General features: G+C 47.1%; 1 protein-coding gene across 1 annotated transcript in view; it reads right to left on the reverse strand.

Moving 5' to 3' along the window:
- The window catches only part of LOC142503341 (uncharacterized), a 184665-nt gene extending 164406 nt beyond the window's left edge, over positions 1-20259 (reverse strand). Inside the window, exon 1 of the mRNA XM_075615495.1 lies at positions 19813-20259. Coding sequence (XP_075471610.1) covers positions 19813-19927 — 115 coding nt within the window. The 5' untranslated portion in view covers positions 19928-20259. The remainder of the gene's footprint in view (positions 1-19812) is intronic.
- Positions 20260-21314: the final 1055 nt, after the last annotated feature.

The following is a 21314-nucleotide window of genomic DNA, read 5'->3' on the forward strand; positions in this document are numbered from 1 at the left end:
TACTATAATCCCTATGCTCACACAAATTTTTAACTCCTCCCTCTACTCTGGTACCTTTCGCTCCTCCTTCAAACATGCAACAGTTATACCATTACTCAAAAACAGCAAGCTTGAGCCTACCTGTCTTTCTAACTATCGACCTGTCTCCCTCCTGCCTTTTGCCTCTAAACTCCTTGAACGTCTTGTATTCTCTCACTTGCTCCACTTTCTCAACACCTATTCTCTCCTACACACTCTACAATCTGGCTTCCGCACTGCTCACTCCACTGAAACAGCCCTCACTAAAATAACTAATGACCTCCATGCTGCCAAAGCCAGAGGTCATTACACTCTGCTTATACCACTTGACCTCTCTGCAGCATTTGACACCGTGGACCACCCTCTTCTCCTTCACATTCTCCATACACTTGGTATTCGTAACAAAGCTCTATCCTGGATCTCCTCTGGTACTCCCATCGTACTTTCAGTGTCTCCTGTTAACACCCCCTCCTCCTCTTTCAATCTCTGTGGGGGTACCCCAGGGCTCTGTCCTGGGACCTCTTCTCTTTTCTCTGTACACACTTTCTCTAGGTTACCTAATCACATCTCTTAGGTTTAAATATCACCCCAATGCTGATGACACACAAATTTACTTTTTAACCCCTGACCTTACACCTGCTGTACAGACCCAAGTTTCTGAATGTCTCTCTGCGATATCATCCTGGATGGCCTTCCGCCGCCTTAAACTTAACATGGCACAAACAGAGCTCCTCATACTTCCTCCTAAACCTGGCCCTTCCACATTACTGTTAGTAGTACTATCATTCACCCAGTAGTCCAAGCACGCTGCCTTGGGGTCACACTCGACTCCTCTCTCACATTCTCCTCTCACATTCAAAACGTATCTAAAACCTGTCGCTTTTTCCTCCGCAATATTACAAAGATACGCCCTTTCCTCTGTTTCTCGACTGCAAAAACTCTGACTCAGGCCCTCATTCTCTCCCGTCTTGATTACTGTAACCTCCTGCTGTCCGGCCTTCCTGCCTCTCACCTGTCTCCCCTACAATCTATCCAAAACGCTGCTGCCAGAATCACTCTACTCTTTCCTAAATCTATCTCAGCGTCTCCCCGGCTGAAATCCCTCGCCATGCTTCCAATCAAATCTCGCATCTCGCACTCAATTTTCCTCCTCACTTTTAAAGCTTTACACTCTTCTGCCCCTCCCTACAGTTCAGCCCTAATTTCTCGCAATGCACCATCCTGACTCTTGGGTTTTGCTCAAGGATGCCTTCTCTCTACCCCTTTTGTATCTAAAGCCCTCTCCCGCCTTAAACCTTTCTCACTGACTGCCCCACACCTCTGGAATGCCCTTCCCCACAATACCCGACTAGCACCCTCTCTATCCACCTTTAAGACGCACCTTAAGACACACCTGCTTAAAGAAGCATATGAGTAGCACCGTGGCTAATAATATACACATGATACATAAAGCTTGGCCCCCTACAGGCACACTTAGCAGAATGCCCTCCTACTGTCTCTGTACGTTCTTCCTACCTACCAATTAGATTGTAAGCTTCCCGGAGCAGGGACTCCTCTTCCTAAAAGTTACTTTTATGTCCAAAGCACTTATTCCCATGATCTGTTATTTGTATTATTTGTTATTTATATCATTGTCACATGTATTACTACTGTAAAGCGCTATGTACATTAATGGCGCTATATAAATAAAGACATACATACATGCATACATGCATTCCGGCCCACCATTTACATCATACGTTCACCATCTACATCATGCGTTCCAGCCCACCATCTACATCATGCGTTCCAGCCCACCATCTACTTCATGCGTTCCAGCCCACCATCTACATCATGCGTTCCAGCCCACCATCTACATCATGCGTTCCAGCCCACCATCTACTTCATGCGTTCCAGCCCACCATCTACATCATGCGTTCCAGACCACCATCTACATCATGCGTTCCAGTCCTCCATCTACATCATGCGTTCCAGCCCACCATGTACATCATGTGTTCCAGCCCACCATCTACATCATGCGTTCCAGCCCACCATCTACATCATGCGTTCCAGCCCACCATCTACATCATGCGTTCAAGCCCACCATCTACATCATGCGTTCCAGCCCACCATCTACATCATGCGTTCCAGCCCACCATCTACTTCATGCGTTCCAGCCCACCATCTACATCATGCGTTCCAGCCCACCATCTACATCATGCGTTCCAGCCCACCATCTACATCATGCGTTCAAGCCCACCATCTACATCATGCGTTCCAGCCCACCATCTACATCATGCGTTCCAGCCCACCATCTACTTCATGCGTTCCAGCCCACCATCTACATCATGCGTTCTATCTCAGCGTCTCTCCTGCTGAAATCCCTCTCCTGGCTTCCAATCAAATCTCACATCTCGCACTCAATTTTCCTCCTCACTTTTAAAGCTTTACACTCTTCTGCCCCTCCCTACAGTTCAGCCCTAATTTCTCGCAATGCACCATCCTGACTCTTGGGTTTTGCTCAAGGATGCCTTCTCTCTACCCCTTTTGTATCTAAAGCCCTCTCCCTCCTTAAACCTTTCTCACTGACTGCCCCACACCTCTGGAATGCCCTTCCCCACAATACCCGACTAGCACCCTCTCTATCCACCTTTAAGACGCACCTTAAGACACACCTGCTTAAAGAAGCACATGAGTAGCACCGTGGCTAATAATATACACATGATACATAAAGCTTGGCCCCCTACAGGCACACTTAGCAGAATGCCCTCCTACTGTCTCTGTACGTTCTTCCTACCTACCAATTAGATTGTAAGCTTCCCGGAGCAGGGACTCCTCTTCCTAAAAGTTACTTTTATGTCCAAAGCGCTTATTCCCATGATCTGTTATTTGTATTATTTGTTATTTATATCATTGTCACATGTATTACTACTGTAAAGCGCTATGTACATTAATGGCGCTATATAAATAAAGACATACATACATGCATACATGCATTCCGGACCACCATTTACATCATGCGTTCCAGCCCACCATCTACATCATGCGTTCCAGCCCACCATCTACTTCATGCGTTCCAGCCCACCATCTACATCATGCGTTCCAGCCCACCATCTACATCATGCGTTCCAGCCCACCATCTACTTCATGCGTTCCAGCCCACCATCTACATCATGTGTTCCAGCCCAACATCTACATCATGCGTTCCAGCCCACCATCTACATCATGCGTTCCAGCCCACCATCTACATCATGCGTTCCAGCCCACCATCTACTTCATGCGTTCCAGCCCACCATCTACATCATGCGTTCCAGTCCACCATCTACATCATGCGTTCCAGCCCACCATCTACTTCATGCGTTCCAGACCACCATCTACATCATGCGTTCCAGCCCACCATCTACATCATGCGTTCCAGCCCACCATCTACATCATGCGTTCCAGCCCACCATCTACATCATGCGTTCCAGCCCAACATCTACATCATGCGTTCCAGCCCACCATCTACTTCATGCGGTCCAGCCCACCATCTAAATCATGCATTGAGCCATCTACACTGAAGCACCTGCGCTGAAGCAGAGATAAACCTCGAGGAGTGGAGCTGCCAGACCCCTGGGCTAAAAGGATATATTCTTAAATAACTATTTGCAGCAGCACAAGCTTAATACAGACACCAATATTAAAATATCTCCCTCACATTACTAAGCATTGTAAATGCTGAAAAGCAATTGTTTATTTTGTATAGTCAAGGAAAAAAATGACATTTAACACTGAATAACTCTCAGGAATGACAGTCTCAATGCTGTGTCTCAGCAGCGAAATCTCCTCCGCTCAGATCAAATCGTACAAGTGGCTTTTATGTTCAGAAATTATTTCCTAGAAGTGAAAGAAAACTGTTCTTCGGGATGAAAGCCGTTATCTGTATCATCTGATTATATCACTGTCAGCCATTCAATCACGGATTGTGTTTCAATATTACTGTAATATGAGATAGCAGATCTTGGATGTCATGTTGAGTTGTATTTCCTCTTTATGGATTTTATGTATGCTTGGGTCAAACAGTGTATGGATATTATTTAGCTCTGTACTGGTAGGGCCAAAGTGTACTAATGGCAGTGACATGGTTAAGGGGTCAGTCCCTCCTAGGGACAAAGTGTACTAATGGCAGTGACATGGTTAAGGGGTCAGTCCCTCCTAGGGGCAAAGTGTACTAATGGCAGTGACATGGTTAAGGGGTCAGTCCCTCCTAGGGGCAAAGTGTACTAATGGCAGTGACATGGTTAAGGGGTCAGTCCCTCCTAGGGACAAAGTGTACTAATGGCAGTGACATGGTTAAGGGGTCAGTCCCCCTTAGGGACAAAGTGTACTAATGGCAGTGACATGGTTTAGGGGTCAGTCCCTCCTAGGGGCAAAGTGTACTAATGGCAGTGACATGGTTAAGGGGTCAGTCCCTCCTAGGGGCAAAGTGTACTAATGGCAGTGACATGTTTAACGGGTCAGTCCCTCCTAGGGGCAAAGTGTACTAATTGCACTTCAATGGCACTTTAATGTTTAAAGTCTCCACTATCCAGCACTTCAGAAGTTAAATTGCCTCATTGCCCACAGGAAGAAGGTTAAACACTGCAGTGCATGCTGGAAAAGCTGCAGGAGCTCAATGGAGACAGAATTTCTTTCTTTATCCGTTGCCAGAGATTTTGTACAATGCACCCAGCAGCGTATCTACCAGTGTACAATACTGCGATAGAGCAGACATTACTGTATCTCCTGGGAACAATATTGCTGTGTCCTGTGTAAAAAGAGACTTTAGAACAGCAATTCTAGCCAGTATACCTACATCAGACGCCCCCTTATTGACACTGTGCTCCCCCTGCTAAGAGATATTTGAACCCTTAATGAATAACCCTTATCTGTGACTCCTCAGACTATCGCTAACACTGTGTGTATGATCCCAGGCAGTGTGGTGTCCTGAGCTCGCGGGGCGAACCCACACTTAATAACCCCCCAAACTGCCCCTCAGTGTGTGCCGACAGCATGGGGGGTATAGCTGTCACTCACTGCGGGAGCTTCCAAAGTCACGCCCCACATTGCCTTGCTGCTGTGGATGCAAAGCATTGTGGGAAGCTCCTGCTGTGATTGACAGCTATACCCCCCACGCTAAGGTGCAGTTTGGGGCCTTACTACATGCGCAGTCCCCACACGGGCTCAGATTGTTTTGGGCGAACATCTTGGAGACACCTATCGCACCCCTTGTACCCCATGTTGGGAATCACTGATGTATATCTTTAAGATCATATTAAAAAGCAGTTTTTCAACCCCTTCAATAATTATTAAAGCTATTCATCGTTTTCCCATTGTTTGACTACTATGGTTTCTGTGTCAATCTTTCACAACTACATTAATCCGTCCCTGCGTCCCTGTTTTTCATGGCTTGGTATCTCAAGAGTGGTCTAACGAATTAGAAGACAGAGTTCACGAGAGCAAAGCCAGTACTTTCCAATGTACAAAGAAAATAAGAAACATTTATCTTTGGTTCTCTCAGGGTGAAATCCACTGGGTCTACAATTATTATTATTATTATCCTTATATAATCATTATTATTTTTGCACAAATGTCCGTAGTGAAATCCTAGTTGTTTTTTGAATTGATGTGAAATCATTTTATGCAGGTTCAGGGATTTCTCGCCTCTGAAATTCCTCCAGCCTAGTTTTCCCACTTAGCCGTATAAACAGGCATACCCCGGTATAAGGACGCTCACTGTAAGTACACTCGCGAGTAAGGACATATTTTCAGTAGCCCCACACCCCTGTGTCCATACGCTCGCTTCGCGAGTACGGACACTTATTCTGCCCTACAGACCGCCGTAGTAGTGACGCGCTGATTCCCTCGCCCAATAGGCAAAGGGCAGCTCGCGCATGCGCCTGTCAGCACGTCCTGAATAGCAATACCGGCTCCCTACCTGTACCGGAGCATCGATAAGTGGGGAGAAGGTGGTGCTTCACTTTAAGAACATTTTCACTTTACATACAGTACATGCTCTGAACCCATCGCGTACGTTAATGTGGGGCATGTATGTATATATGCGTATGTTAATGCGGGGTATGTATATATGCGTACGTTAATGTGGGGTATGTATATATGCGTACGTTAATGTGGGGTATGTATATATGCGTATGTTAATGCGGGGTATGTATGTATATATGCGTATGTTAATGCGGGGTATGTATATATGCGTATGTTAATGCGGGGTATGTATATATGCGTACGTTAATGTGGGGTATGTCTGTACTCCAAGGCTGTGTTAAATCCTGCCTACTACCGTGAAGTTATTAACCCTGTAATGTGCGCTGGCTTCTCTGGGTTTAACGGGTATGCACAAAGCTAATTATATTCAAATCAAAGGCTCGTTAGTGATCTCATTAGCGTAGGCATAACGCCATGCGAGGTTAGCACTGCCGTGCGTCAGCGTCACATAACATGGCGTTACGCCTCTCACCCAAAGGCGCCGTTACTCCCACCCAGACTCTGAATAAGCGTTTCATTAAAGTAAAGAGAAGACGGGAGGAAGAGACCCCTGTAAGTAACAATATGATGGTTATATTATAGCTACCTGTGGTCTTACACTTACCCGGACCCTGTAACCGCGCCGTCTCAGCGCCTGGATGTGAGTAACGCACCTTTATCTCTGACCTCACTAACGTAGCGGTAACTCCCTGCGGTAACTGTACCGGCGCTCTGGGGATCGGCGCTGTCACAGGGAACATATCATTAGCACTGACGCCCGTTATAGTAACGTACGGGCTCGTTACGGCGGAAATCAGCACTTAGTGCATCGTTACTGAGCTTCGAAGATCCTCGTTAGCACTTAACGAGACGCTAACTGAAGTTAATATATCGGGAATCCACTTGTGCAGCTCTGCGTATCTACCCCTAATGGCGTTATTCATTCCGCTGAAGTCGGATGTCGTTTAATGAATAATCCCCTCTGATGTAACCCTGTCTCTGCCCCCTGTGTGGGTGCCGGGATATTATTGTGCTTTGTTGCGATTCGAGGGTTCAGGTCTGCGACTCTAATAAACCCGTTAAATGACAAAACGGCAGTTAAAATGGCGACGGACACATTACAGGGACGAGTGCTTTCCCAGCAGAAAATTAATCTGGGTGCTGTTTTTCTTGGCCCCAGTTTTACATAACTCAGCCCTTTGCCCATGTAACTGACCGCTCTCCGTCTGCGTATCCCAGGGGTCAACCTCTCTCTGTACCTGCTGCTTACAACCCAATTCTGACCATCGGAGAGAGTGACTGAGTTTGCCTGGAGTCTTTACCCGGATTATCACACTCCAGAGGCCAGAGCCAGAACCGGGGCCTGCAAACAATAATCTTGGGGCCCAGGACAAATTAAAGGAGCACCCCCCTTCCCCTCATATTAATCCCCCACCCTACGTCAAGCCGCCTCTGACAGGCACCTCGCAGACACCCTCCAGGAGGCCCCCTCTGACAATCTGGTAACATATTCGGGTCGCCGGCATGGGTCTTGGGTAAGGTTGCCAGGTGTCCAGTATTGAACAGGACTGTCCTGTATTTAGACACTGTCCAGTAAAAAATAATAGGTAACACTGGACATGTATGTATCCTTTATTACCTCTCTGGATATATATGTGTCCAGTATTACCTCTCTGGACATAGTGATTTGATCGGCTTGGTGGGAGTGGGGGGGGCATTGGATTTCCCTGAGCAGGGTGAGGGTAGGGCTGCTGCTAGCGAGCTGGGCAGCTTCCTCCATCCTGATTGGGTGCTGCTGGGTAATACACCCAATCAGGAGGAGGTGTCAGGAGCCTGGGGGTGGGGCCAAGGAGAGGAGGAAACAGCATGGAGTGGAGAGAGCTAAGAGGGGCGTGTACGTGCGTGCCTCGAGCGCATCGCACCTTTCCCCATTGTGTCCAGTATTTTTGGAGAAGCCTGCTGGGAACACAAGGCACCTTTCACTCACCAGGCCCAGGACAGGAGTCCCAGCTCCCCTCCCCCGTCGGCGGCCCTGCCTGAACCACAAGGCTTCCCCCCCCCCCCCCCCCTCCACCGTTTACAACTTTTCCATGCCCAGAAGGAAAATAAGATGGATATTTCCATGACAGGAAGAGCTGTCCCAGCACGCCTTGCCGCCCCAGTATATTACCTCTGACAGGTGCACTCTGAAGCATGAAGCTGCTCCCATGTGTGAGATCCCTCTGCAGAAAATGATTTACAGGCACTGCGGGTTTTAACCGTGTCCTGAAAACATCTTTTATGACTGAATCCTGGGAAAAATGATATTACGCTAAACACAGGCCCTATTGTTAGAGCACATTGCTCAGTAATTCCGTGACGCGGCGCTATGGGGTCTTTATATTCCAAAGCGTTTGTAATGACGCGCTGCGGGTCGCCATGTTTCCCCACCTGCAACCTATTCCTGGTGTTCTGCCGCTTCCAAGAGCCAAAACCGTTAGCATTTTACAGGTGGTGGTAACCAAGATCTAGGGTGACTATATCTGTCCCGCCAAAAACCGCGACAATTGTAGCGCATGCGCCACCGGTGCCAATAGGAAACCGGGACAGTGGCCCAAAAAGTCGGGACAGAGGCCTAAAACCCCTGGACTGTCCCAGCTAAACCGCGACATCTGGTCACCCAACCAAGATCCCAACGCGGAGACTTCTTATCAAATTCTGATGAATCCGCAGAAGATGTATTATTTGAAAGGCTGCCGGGAAACATAATCAGTAATCAGAGTTTGTCCCCACTTAAATTTATAGGGGATCCATGTTAAAATGGACAAGAAGCAAAGCGTGACACACCGTCAGCGCTCATTTGCCTGTCATTACCCAGAATCCCTGGCTGCAATGAAAGCACTGTATGCTAAGAGATAATGGGGAAGGGCAGGGTGGCAGGCGTGTCTGAGACGTGAATGTGCTCACACGTGGGATTTGTATTTACTGTACACTGTACGTAGAGGGTTTTATCATTTTTTTTTTTACCCACTATAACTTACTTTGGGTCTGGTTATACCCACTTACATGACTGTAAAACACAGCTGCTGATGGCATCTAATGTCAAAGAGGAGGCATTGCTTATGATATTATGGAAAAACCAGAAGGTCCCAGTGTCACTCTACAATCTGTTACGGTTTTTATAGCCCTATCACATCAGAGCTTCTGCCGATGGTTAAAATTTCACGGCACAAAGGGGTTAAATATACTACTACTTTTTATTTGGTAACCTAAACTTCTTCTGTTTCCTGCAGAATACATATACCCTAAACATTTGTAAAAAATGACACCTAAATACGTTTGCTCAGTGGATCAACGTGTGACGCCCCGAAGGAACAGCAGCGTGGAGATCGATGGTGGACACAACTCCTGTGGTAAATAACTGTGCTTGTCCACAAATGACGAGGGCTTCTAAACTGGTATACTTCTGTGTTCTACCTACTGACTCATCCTAAAGCCCCATCCTAAACACGCTTGTCCTACTAATTAGTGGGATTCAAAAAGTCTCAGTGATGGACAGGACGTCACCCTCCAGCCACTGAGATAAAGTTTCCCAAGGATGACCAAATGAATGTGATAGACCTGTGAACATGCTGATATTTGGGGTGTCCCTGGATGGATACCATGTTTTTTGGGTCCAACTCAATATTTGTTGGAGTATTCAGTGTATGTTATAATGGGGAAATTGTTTAATTTCAAATAATTTCATTGTCCGAACTGTAAGATCCTAGAAACATGGAGTATTACCGAGTATGTTTCCCAGGATGATATGATGAGCCAGTGATGGGTAAGATATTCATGGCGTAACTAACATTTGTAGTTTCTCCTTGGGCAGTAAAATTGGTCTGGGGGACAAAATGGGAAATACCAAGGACAAGATTTAAATACAGTAAATAACTAATCCCAGATTCATTTCACTGGGCCCGGCCGGTCGTAAAGCACCTAAATACTGGAGAATTATTTATTTAATTGGACCAACATGGACTTGGTTCTGCACCAAGCTGTGACGACTGATTTTAATAAGATGACCCGAAATAAGAATTATTATTATTATTTTAAGTCTGTCCAACAAATGATATCTTATAAGGCGGGGGGGCTCAACTCCAGTCCTCAAGACCCCCAACGGGTCAGCTTTTAAGAGAATCCCAGCTTCAGGACAGGTGGCTCAATCAGTGGCTCAGTCAAAGACTGATTGAGCCACCTGTGCTGAAGCAGGGACTGATTGAGCCACCTGTGCTGAAGCTGGTTTATCCATAAAACTTAACCTGTTGAGGGGTTTTGAGGACTGGAGTTTACAAGTCATTACTATGTTTTTATGCTAATATCATTTTCTACATATAATGTAATAAGTAATGACAACATTCACAACACAAATTACTCTCCCATGGAGTATGAGATAACGAACGATGCCTATGAAACAACAACTATGTTGGTGTTATTAACCATGGCTACCATCTTTAATAACGAATAATATTTTACCGGTACAACAAAATCACCGGAGTATTTTGGGGGGGATGGCGGGGATTGAGATAATGGGTTTACTGCATCAAAGCTCTTTATAATGATAATTAATAATGCTTTTTTCACAAAGAGGTGGAACGTTACCGCCCCCCTTTGTGCCCTATTACAGAAACACGCTATGGGGTTGAAGGTTCCCAGTTGTAAAGTGGATCTGACATAGCTGAAGCTATGGAAGAATACCCCTAAACCCAGGACAGGGCGATGATTAGAGGATGACCAACCCCCAACCCTACAACCACATGTTGGATGAATTAGCACACTGGGGTGATCCGAAACCTCCCCTCCCGGGACTGTTACACCTCCCGTGTGTTAGAAAGAGTCTCAGTGTTTGCTGGTTCACTTCCAGGCATCTTCCAACCACATGTGTTTATTTTCGCTCTTCAGTTTCATGGCTCATCAGGTTGGGATTTGAAGGACAGAGGCTGCATTTGTCAGGGAGAAAACAGCCATATGGAGAGGACTGTCAATGAAATGAAGCTTTGTGGTCATAGTATGCGTTATTCTGATATTAATACTCGTCTTTCTTCTGTAGAGATGGCCGTGTCACCTGGAAGGCCACTGGCCTCAAGAGCTTGGACTCCGAGGTCACAAGGAGCTGGGATTTAAACTGGCGTCACCCCACTTCTGAGCTACTACTTCAGCCCAAATTAAGATATTTTCACCCCACGTACGATCAAATTGTTGGCGTGTGATCAAAGGGAGTAGCAGCTATTACTATAATTATGTTCTTATATGCAGTGTAAATGGTATATACAGAGGTGTGGAGAAGTGGTAGTGTTTTCCAGTATGTAGGGTCTCGAGGCGAGTGGGGAGAGGGGGAGGACAGGTGCCGGACATTGACAAGCAAAATATAACGAGTGTAACATCTGGGACATAGTCATATATCAACCCGAATCAGTGTCACAGGGGACACAAGTGCTTTCTGTACACAAGAATTCCCCCATCATATACTGCATGACCTCCCGGGCACGTTCTCACACTGCTCTGTCCCTTCTCTATCTGATCTTTTTGTGACCGACCCACCTCTGTCCCCCCGGTCACAATGACCATCCAACCTTCTGTCACTGTCCTGTGTCTCTTGTCACAATGACAGTCCCCCTTCCTGTCACTATCCTGTGCCCCCGGTTACAATGACCATCCCACCTTGGTGTCAGTGTCCCCTGCGCCCAAGGTCACAATGACCATCCCACCTTGCTGTCACTGTCCCCTGGTCACAGTGACTATCCCACATTGCTGTCACTGTCCTGTGCTCCCTGTCACAATGACCGTCCTACTTTACTGTCACTGTCCTGTACTCCCGGTCACAATGACCGTCCCACCTTCTGTCACTGTCCTGTGTCCCTTGTCACAATGACCATCCCACCTTGCTGTCACTGTCCCCCTGGTCACAGTAACTATCCCACATTGCTGTCACTGTCCTGTGCTCCCTGTCACAATGACCATGCCACTTTGCTGTCACTGTCCTGTGACCCCGGTCAAAATGACCATCCCACTTTGTTGTCACTGTCCTGTGCACCAGTCACAATAACCGTCTCTACTTGCTGTCACTGTCCCCTGTTCCCCAGGTCACAATGACCGTCCCACCTTGCGGTCACTGTCCTGTGACCCCAGTCAAAATCACCATCCCACCCTGCTGTCACTGTCCTGTGACCCCGGTCACAGAGACCATCCCTGTGTCGTCGGTCACAATGACCGTCCCACCTTGCTGTCACTGTTATGTGCCTCCAGCCACAATCACCGTACCATTTTGCTGTCACTGTCCCCCCATTCACAATGACCGTCTCTCCTTGCTGTCACTGTCCCCTCGGTAAAAATGACCATCCCACCTTGCTGTCACTGTCCTGTGCCCTCAGTCACAATGACCGTCCCACCTTGCTGTCACTGTCCCCTGTTCCGCAGGTCAAAATGACCGTCCCATCTTGCTGTCGCTGTCCTGTGATCCCGGTCACAATGACCGTCCCACCTTGCTGTCACTGTCCTGTGCCCCAGGTCACAATGACCATCTCTCCTTGCTGTCACTGTCCTGTGACCCAAGTCACAATGACCGTCTCTCCTTGCTGTCACTGTCCCCTGATCCCCAGGTCCCAATGACCTTCCCACCCTGCTGTCACTGTCCTGTGACCCCAGTCAAAATCACCATCCCATCTTCCTGTCACTGTCTGTGTGCCCCAGGTCACAATGACCATCCCGCCCTGCTGTCACTGTCCCGTGTCATCGGTCACAGAGACCATCCCACCTTGCTGTCACTGTCCCGTGTCATCGGTCACAATGACCGTCCCACCTTGCTGTCACTGTTCTGTGCCCGTGGTCACAATGACCGTCCCACCATGCTGTCACTGTCCCCCAGGTCACAATAACCATCCCACCTTGCTGTCACTGTCCCCCAGGTCACAATAACCATCCCACCTTGCTGTCACTGTCCCCCGGGTCACAATGACCATCCCACCTTGCTATCACTGTCCCCTGTGCTCCCTGTGACAATGACCATCCCACCTTGCTGTCACTGTCCTGTCTGTCCCTTATGCTGTCACTGTACCTGTCATGTTCCTGTCCCTTCTTCTGCAGTTAAAAACAGCGGATTCCCACCACTTACTTAGGGTCCTGCATCATTCAGAGACAACCCCCAATGACTGAACCACTGATTGAGTCACCTGTGCTGAATCAACTCCCTCGTTAACTGGAATTGGCCACCCCATGTATAATCACCGAATAAATCATCATCAGAAATTCGTGCCGCCTACAATATTTCTCACTGAAAACCCCAAAACCCTAAAACCCTGACACCCGATAAGGACATTCCATTCATCGCATGGAATCTTCTGTCCTACAACCACTTTGGGCCAAAAAGAGATGTCCCGCTGCACCAGAAACGAGGAATGCTTTCTCTGTGTCGCTGGATCAATGGCTCTCACTGACAATTCAGCTCAAAGGGACATTCTACAAACCTGACATAGCGTTCATATTTGTGTGTCAGCTACAAGTCAGAGGTGCAGCGAGCCCTTAAACACACCCCTTGGCCATGAAAGAGGAGACAAGTTTGAGTAGAAAGCCAGGCCCTGTTCAGGCTGTTTTCTTTGCAAATCCCCAGCCTCTGCTCTGAAGACAGGAACCGTTTCACCTGCTGATCCCTGAGACTCAAGGAGAAGGCGGCAGCTGCCGGCAAGAGACCAACAACCAACCAGAGATCCCTCACCGGAGAGCCGTCGGTTTCATCATTTCATGGCTCAGTCATATCCCCATCAAAGGGGCAATTGTGCTGTTTGTTCTTAGCTGAGAATGTTAGCTTTATTTGAGCAGCTTCTGTGTTTTGTCTGTCCCAGCGTATAACGCAACTCTGACACTGAGGTGGCTATTTCCAAACATTATTATTTAAAGGTCTTTACATATTAGTAAATAACTTCATGGATAATTCTACAAAATGCTATTCCCCTCCCCCTAAAACCTAATAATCACAGTTCTTATCATATGTGTGTGTATGTGTGTATGTATACACACACACACACACACACACACACACACACACACACACACACACACACACACACACATCACTATTTGTCTACAACCAGCAATTTAAACCTTCCTAATACAGTCACAGCAGCAGAAATGTGGAAGCAAACTGTGAAATGCAAACACAACCTGCTTTTATGTGAAGGAACCTTAAAAAAAAAAAAACACAAAAAAACGCACCAGATTTATCACAGAAAACAAATTCCGTTGAAAATAATAAGATTTTCTTCCCATTTTCAATACTTTTGCGTGGCATTAAAATGTCGCTTTATTTTGTTACCCGGGTAAATATTCCTGTCACTGTCGTTTTCTGCGGGGCAGTTTGCTGCGTGTCTCCACGCGTCTGGGACCCTACGGGGCCTTTACATAAACTATCCTATATTAAAGAGTAGGGTCACACCCTTTCACCACCACAGGAATCCTTTCTGCTAGAGTTTCCCATTCATGTCTCTCCGTTTGCAGCCAACTGATACTATAATAAGTCTTTATTCTACTTATAAAGAGCTCATATGTGAAAGGTATTAAGAGGTCTTTTTTTGTGAAATCCTCCTACCTCTACGGGCATTAACTTGCACACGAAAATAAATACCTACACCAAAATCCCATTGATTTAGATAAGGTTTTCCACTGATGTTACAGAATTAAATACATTTCAGATCTATTTCATATGCACAGGAGTGGCCAACTCCAGTCCTCAAGGTCTACCAACAGGTCAGGTTTTTGGGAAATCCCTGCTTCAGCACAGGTGGCTCTGTCACCGACTCCAGTCCTCAGGTTATCAGGATGTCCCTGCTTCAGCACAAGCCGTTGCAGTCGTTGACTGAGCCCCTGATTGAGCCACCTGTGCTGAAGCTGGGATATCCTGAAAACCTGACCTGTTGGTGCCCCTTGAGAACTGGAGTTGGCCGCCCCCTTGCCCTAGGGGGTGTAGTAGAAATGAAAGGTACGGCTTGGCTGTCAGAGAAATGTTTCGCCACACGGCGCAGGCAGTGAAACGGTTAAAAAAAAAGGCATTTGGAAAAAAAAAAAAAGTTGGATTGAATTTTTTCCTTTCAGTCTTTTTAATAAATGAGATGTCTACATGGCAATCATTTCTCCGTAATGGGGGGTGACCCGGGCTGCGCTTCAAACCCTTCGCCATCCTACAGTATCTGTTGCTAAGCCTCAGAGTTTAGGATTATCCACTGGCGTATCCTATTTACATTCCTAAAAACAGCGGACAAAGAGACGCGGGGATTAAGCCTTTTCTCTGCGTTCTGAGTATTCAAAAATAACAGCAGATTAAGGGGATTTTTTACAGTATCTGAGTTGTTTCACCTGGAGAAAAAAAATGCTTCTGCACTTCCAGAATAAATGATCATTTTCCATGACCGATTGAGGGGGAAAAACTCACTACAAATAGATGTGTTTTTTTTTCTAGTAAACTACAGAAAGGATTTCATTCCTCCAAAGTTTGGGCATGTTTTAATTCCCTTATTTATTGGCTTATTTTGGCTTCCTAGTGTATCGAGAACGGTATCACTGGAAAGGCATCTTCTGCTGTACTCAGGCAGAGCATTCCTCTCAAGGGCTAAATCTTATTTAGAAGACTCTGCCCCCTAAGGATGATCCTCATAATAAAAAAAAGTATTGTAGCTTTGTGCACGATACATCCAGGATGCGTAATGTGCGCTGTTACTCACACTAACTGCAAAAGTATTAGGAATACTGTACAAAGAAGGGATTGCATGCCGCCTCGTCTTCTGCAAAAAGAAGGATCTTTTGCATGAAACTTTTGATATTTCTGCATAAGGACCCGGAGTGCATGCTATCACTTTCTTGTATGTATGTATGTATGTGTGTGTGTGTGTGTGTGTGTGTGTGTGTGTGTGTGTGTGTGTGTGTGTGTGTGTGTGTGTGTGTGTGTGTGTGTATAGATATATTTATAGCTATATATCTATATATATGAGAAAACAGGACAGGCACTCCAAGATCCAAAGGTGAAATTTATTCCTCAACTTTGGGAGCTGAAACGTTGAGCAATACATTTCACCTTTGAATCTTGGAGTGCCTGTCCTGTTTTCTCATATCAGATGTGCTGCCTTCCTGACACCGGTCTGCATCCTACACAACATACCCCATTTATCTACAATTCTCCTTTGGAGAATCCATCCTATTTCGCACATCTCACACTTAATCTGCCCTGAGCATTTATTTTAATGAGTATTATAATGAATCCTCAGAGAACCTTTACTGCTACCGGTTTAGTGCAGGAATGTAACCAGAAGGGGGCAGGATCCAGGCTACACATTACTGTATATAGTGGATATCACCCCCACATTACTGTATATATTGAATATCGCCCCCACGTTAATGTATATAGTGGATATCACCCCACATTACTGTATATAGTGGATACCACCCCCACATTACTGTATATAGTGGATATCACCCCACATTACTGTATATAGTGTAGGTCTCCCTCACATTACTGTATATAGTGCAGGTCTCTCCCACATTACTGTATATAGTGCATATCACCCCCACATTACTGTATATAGTGCAGGTCGCCCCCACATTACTGTACATAGTGCATATCACCCCATTACTTTTATATAGTGCATATCACCCCCACATTACTATATACAATGCATATCTCCCCATTACTGTATATAGTGTAGGTCACCCCCCCTTACTGTATACAGTGCATATCACCCCCACATTACTGAATATAGTGCAGGTCACCCCCACATTACTGTATATAGTGCAGGTCACCCCCCCCCTTACTGTATACAGTGCATATCACCCCCACATTACTGAATATAGTGCATGTCAACCTCACATTACTGTATATAGATGCCAGGTGGGCCTGCAAATACCCCCCCCCCCTCCTGTACAGAATAGTCTCATCTTCCATGTAACAAGCCATCGGTGGCCGATCTCTCGGCAGCGGCAGATCCCTGTGTGATCTCAGTGTATTCTCCCTGAAAGAGATCCTGTCTCCCGGGCTTGGATCCCCCGGGCTTGGGTTCCCCGGGTCTCCCGGGCTTGGGTCCGCCCTGTCTCCCGGGCTTGGGTTCCCCGTGTCTCCCGGGCTTGGATCGCCCCTGTCTCCCGGGCTTGGATCCCCCCTGTCTCCCGGGCTTGGGTTCCCCATGTCTCCCGGGCTTGGGTTCCCCGTGTCTCCCGGGCTTGGGTTCCCCATGTCTCCCGGGCTTGGGTTCCCTGTGTTTCCCGGGCTTGGGTTCCCCGTGTCTCCCGGGCTTGGGTTCCCCATGTCTCCCGGGCTTGGGTTCCCCGTGTCTCTCGGGCTTGGGTTCCCCGTGTCTCCCGGGCTTGGATCCCCCCTGTCTCCCGGGCTTGGGTTCCCCATGTCTCCCGGGCTTGGGTTCCCCGTGTCTCCCGGGCTTGGGTTCCCCGTGTCTCCCGGGCTTGGGTTCCCCGTGTCTCCCGGGCTTGGGTTCCCCGTGTCTCCCGGGCTTGGGTTCCCCGTGTCTCTCGGGCTTGGGTTCCCCGTGTCTCCCGGGCTTGGATCCCCCCTGTCTCCCGGGCTTGGGTCCCCCGTGTCTCCCGGGCTTGGGTTACCCGTGTCCCCCGGGCTTGGGTCCCCCGTGTCTCCCGGGCTTGGGTCCCCCGTGTCTCCCGGGCTTGGGTTCCCCATGTCTCCCGGGCTTGGGTTCCCAATGTCTCCCGGGCTTGGGTTCCCCGTGTCTCCCGGGCTTGGGTTCCCCATGTCTCCCGGGCTTGGGTCCCCTGTGTCTCCCCGGCATCCTGAGCGGACTCCGCTCCCCGTGCGGGGAATACACCGGGGGGCTTTCTTCGCCTATAGGAAGCCCCCTTAGCATACCGTACCATGTGACTCTCCTCCCTCCCGCGTCATACTGCGCTCCGGAATAGGTTGGCAGCACACAAATAAAAGATCCTAATAATGTCACATTGGTGGCGAGTTCCCAGTGGGAATCCCCCACTCACGTTCGGCTCAGAAATGTGGGGGGGGGGGGGACTCCGCAGGACTTTTATACAAACTCCTCCACTGAAAGGAAGTAATACTTTCTCCTGTAGACAGGTCCAAGCAGGCGTTTAGGGGTTTGTCCTGCTTAAAGTTCTACAAATCATATGACCCATATCAACTCCCATTACAATGACCAGTATATAGTCTATATGAAATCTCATTACACTGACCAGTATATATTCTATATCAACTCTCATTACAATGACCAGTATATATTCTATATCAACTCTCATTACAATGACCAGTATATATTCTATATCAACTCTCATTGCAATGACCAGTATATATTCTATATGAAATCTCATTACACTGACCAGTATATATCCCATATCAAGTCTCATTGAAATGACCAGTATATATCCCATATCAAATCTCATTGAAATGACCAGTATATATTCTATATCAAATCTCATTGCAATGACCAGTATATATTCTATATCAAATCTCATTAAAATGACCAGTATATATTCTATATCAAATCTCATTAAAATGACCAGTATATATCCCATATCAAATTTAATTAAAATGACCAGTATGCTATATCAAATGTAATAGCTAAAATAACCAGTATATATTCTATATCAAATCTGATAGTTAAAATGACCAGTATATATTCTATATCAAATCTGATAGTTAAAATGACCCTGTGTGATATGTGCTATATCAAATCTGATTTTTTTTTGTACACGGGGAAAACCTACATGTTATAACACGTATATGAGAATGTTATGCCATAGTACATATCTATATAGTGATGGAGATTGATTGCAAGGTATTTTTAGTAATACATCACAGATATGTATAACATAACTTTCAAGGTGCCCCTTCCCACCCCTTCCCACCCCCCAAAATTACTGTAGAGAAGACCGTGAGCTCTGGACTTCTCTCCCAATGGAAGATGCTGCACCATGAGCTACATGAACTGCTCCCATTGATAATCCCCTGGCCTGGGGGCGCTGAAGGTGGAGAGGTCCATCTGTCTGGACCCCTCCCCTCTTCTAGACGTGTCTGTATGTGACATTCCCTGAGGGAGGGGGAGAGGAATTCCAAGCATAGAGGCATCAATAGAGAGAAAGGAATTCCACCCTCCAAACCCTGTCCATAGACACCTAACGGACCACAGGTCTCAGAAGACGACCTTCTCACCTCCCATCGCCTCCCAGGACAGCGCATAATATGTGCCACGTAGGTGGAGGACCAGCATCCTCACAGGTGGTCTTCTGCTCTCAGGGCTAGATCTATCTGCTGGAACCTCAGGGCAATCACAGCCCACCGAGAGAGACCCCTGACCAAGTGACCACCCTTACTTATCCTGCAGGACAGGAGTCTTACTGAGAGCAAGCACTTTATCACAAGTTCTCCTGTATGTCACACACACACACACACACACACACACACACACAAATATCTGTCTCTGTGTATCTACTGTACCTACATAATTATCCATCTGTATTTTAAATAATGAGAACCAACAACCAAGTTTCTCTCTTCCATGGCTGTAAACTCTTTAAAGTTTCTTTTTGCAGACATATTAACCCTTTTAGTGCTGGTGGTGAATACAGACGCCCTATAGGTGTTCAAGATCCCCACACAAATGAATTGAGACTAGATGAGGGATAGTCACACCATTGGAGTGAGTGCACAGAGGTCTGGGGGTAGACAGGCATCTCGATGAGGGTTACCCAGGTCTCTGAGATGCTCTGGGTTTTTTTTGGGGGGGGGGGAGAGTGTGAGCCCCCCTGGTTCCCATTGGGTGTCCCCCCTCTTTCTCTTACCTCCTCTGACCTCTGCAGCCTGGAGAAGGAAAGTCAAAGTGATGAGAATGAGGGAGCTTAGGGAAGAACCCCACAACCTCCTTTTCGTTTTCCACCTTGTGCTCCACCTCTCCATCTCTAACTCCAAAGGGCTGGGGAACCCCCAGAAGATAAGAAAACTCAGGGTTCAATCTACAGCACCAAGCTCCTTCCAAGAGTCCAGAAGGGGATCTCTCTACACAGCCATCAGTAAATGGAGGAAGAAATCCAAGTCTGGCTGGGGGAGGGGGGCTTGGGTAGCTCTTCTTGTCCTTTGCCCAGCTGTAGATGTGTTCCTCCCCAGTGCCCTGCCTACAGACTGAAGAAGGGCTGAGGGCTTTAATCAACATGCAAAGCTCTCTCCTCCTAAAGTCCCACCGTCAGAGGGCTGGGCTAAGACCCCACTGCTTGGGTCTCCAAGCCTACTCCAGCCTTCTCCTGTTAGCAAATAGTATTCAGCTTCCAAAAACCCAAGACCCTCCCCAAAGTCAAGACTCTCCAGGTTGGTCCAGCCCCCTCTCCCATTCTCCCAAAATAGAGGGCTCCAGCTATATTTGTGCAGTGGTTTGGGAATGGAAGGAATGGCAGGAGAGGGGTGACAGCTTCAGGCTGGCTTTTTGTGTTCCTTTGCAGTGTCACAAACCCCCACCGTGTCCCGGTCACTCACACAACCTGTCTCTGCAGTTCTCCTATCACATGGCTTCTACGTGTGTCTTTTACTGGAAAGGATTCAACTTCCATACTGTGCTGTTATAAGCTCATTCAGCTGATACATACAGATACACACTCCTCTGCGTGTTACACATACACACCGCTCTGCGTGTTACACATACACACTGCTCTACGTGTTACAGATACACACTGCTCTGCATGTTACAGATACACACTCCTCTGCGTGTTACACATACACAACGCTCTGCGTGTTACACATACACACTGCTCTGCGTGTTACACATACACACTGCTCTGCATGTTACACATACACACTGCTCTGCATGTTACACATACACACTGCTCTGCGTGCTACACATACACACTGCTCTGCATGTTACACAAACACACTGCTCTGCATGTTACAGATACACACTGCTTTGCGTGTTACAGATACACACTGCTCTGCGTGTTACAGATACACACTGCTCTGCGTGTTACAGATACACAGTGCTCTGCGTGTTACACATAAACACTGCTCTGCGTGTTACACATACACACTGCTCTGCGTGTTACAGATAAACACTGCTCTGCATGTTACACATACACTGCTCTGCATGTTACACATACACTGCTCTGCATGTTACACATACACTGCTCTGCATGTTACACATACATACTGCTCTGCATGTTACACATACACATTGCTCTGCGTGTTACACATACACACTGCTCTGCGTGTTACACATACACACTGTTCTGCGTGTTACACATACACACTGCTCTGCGTGTTACAGATACATACTGCTCTTCATGTTACACATACACAATCC

The sequence above is a fragment of the Ascaphus truei genome, chromosome 10 (genome assembly GCF_040206685.1).
Source record: "Ascaphus truei isolate aAscTru1 chromosome 10, aAscTru1.hap1, whole genome shotgun sequence".
Lineage (NCBI taxonomy): Eukaryota > Metazoa > Chordata > Amphibia > Anura > Ascaphidae > Ascaphus > Ascaphus truei.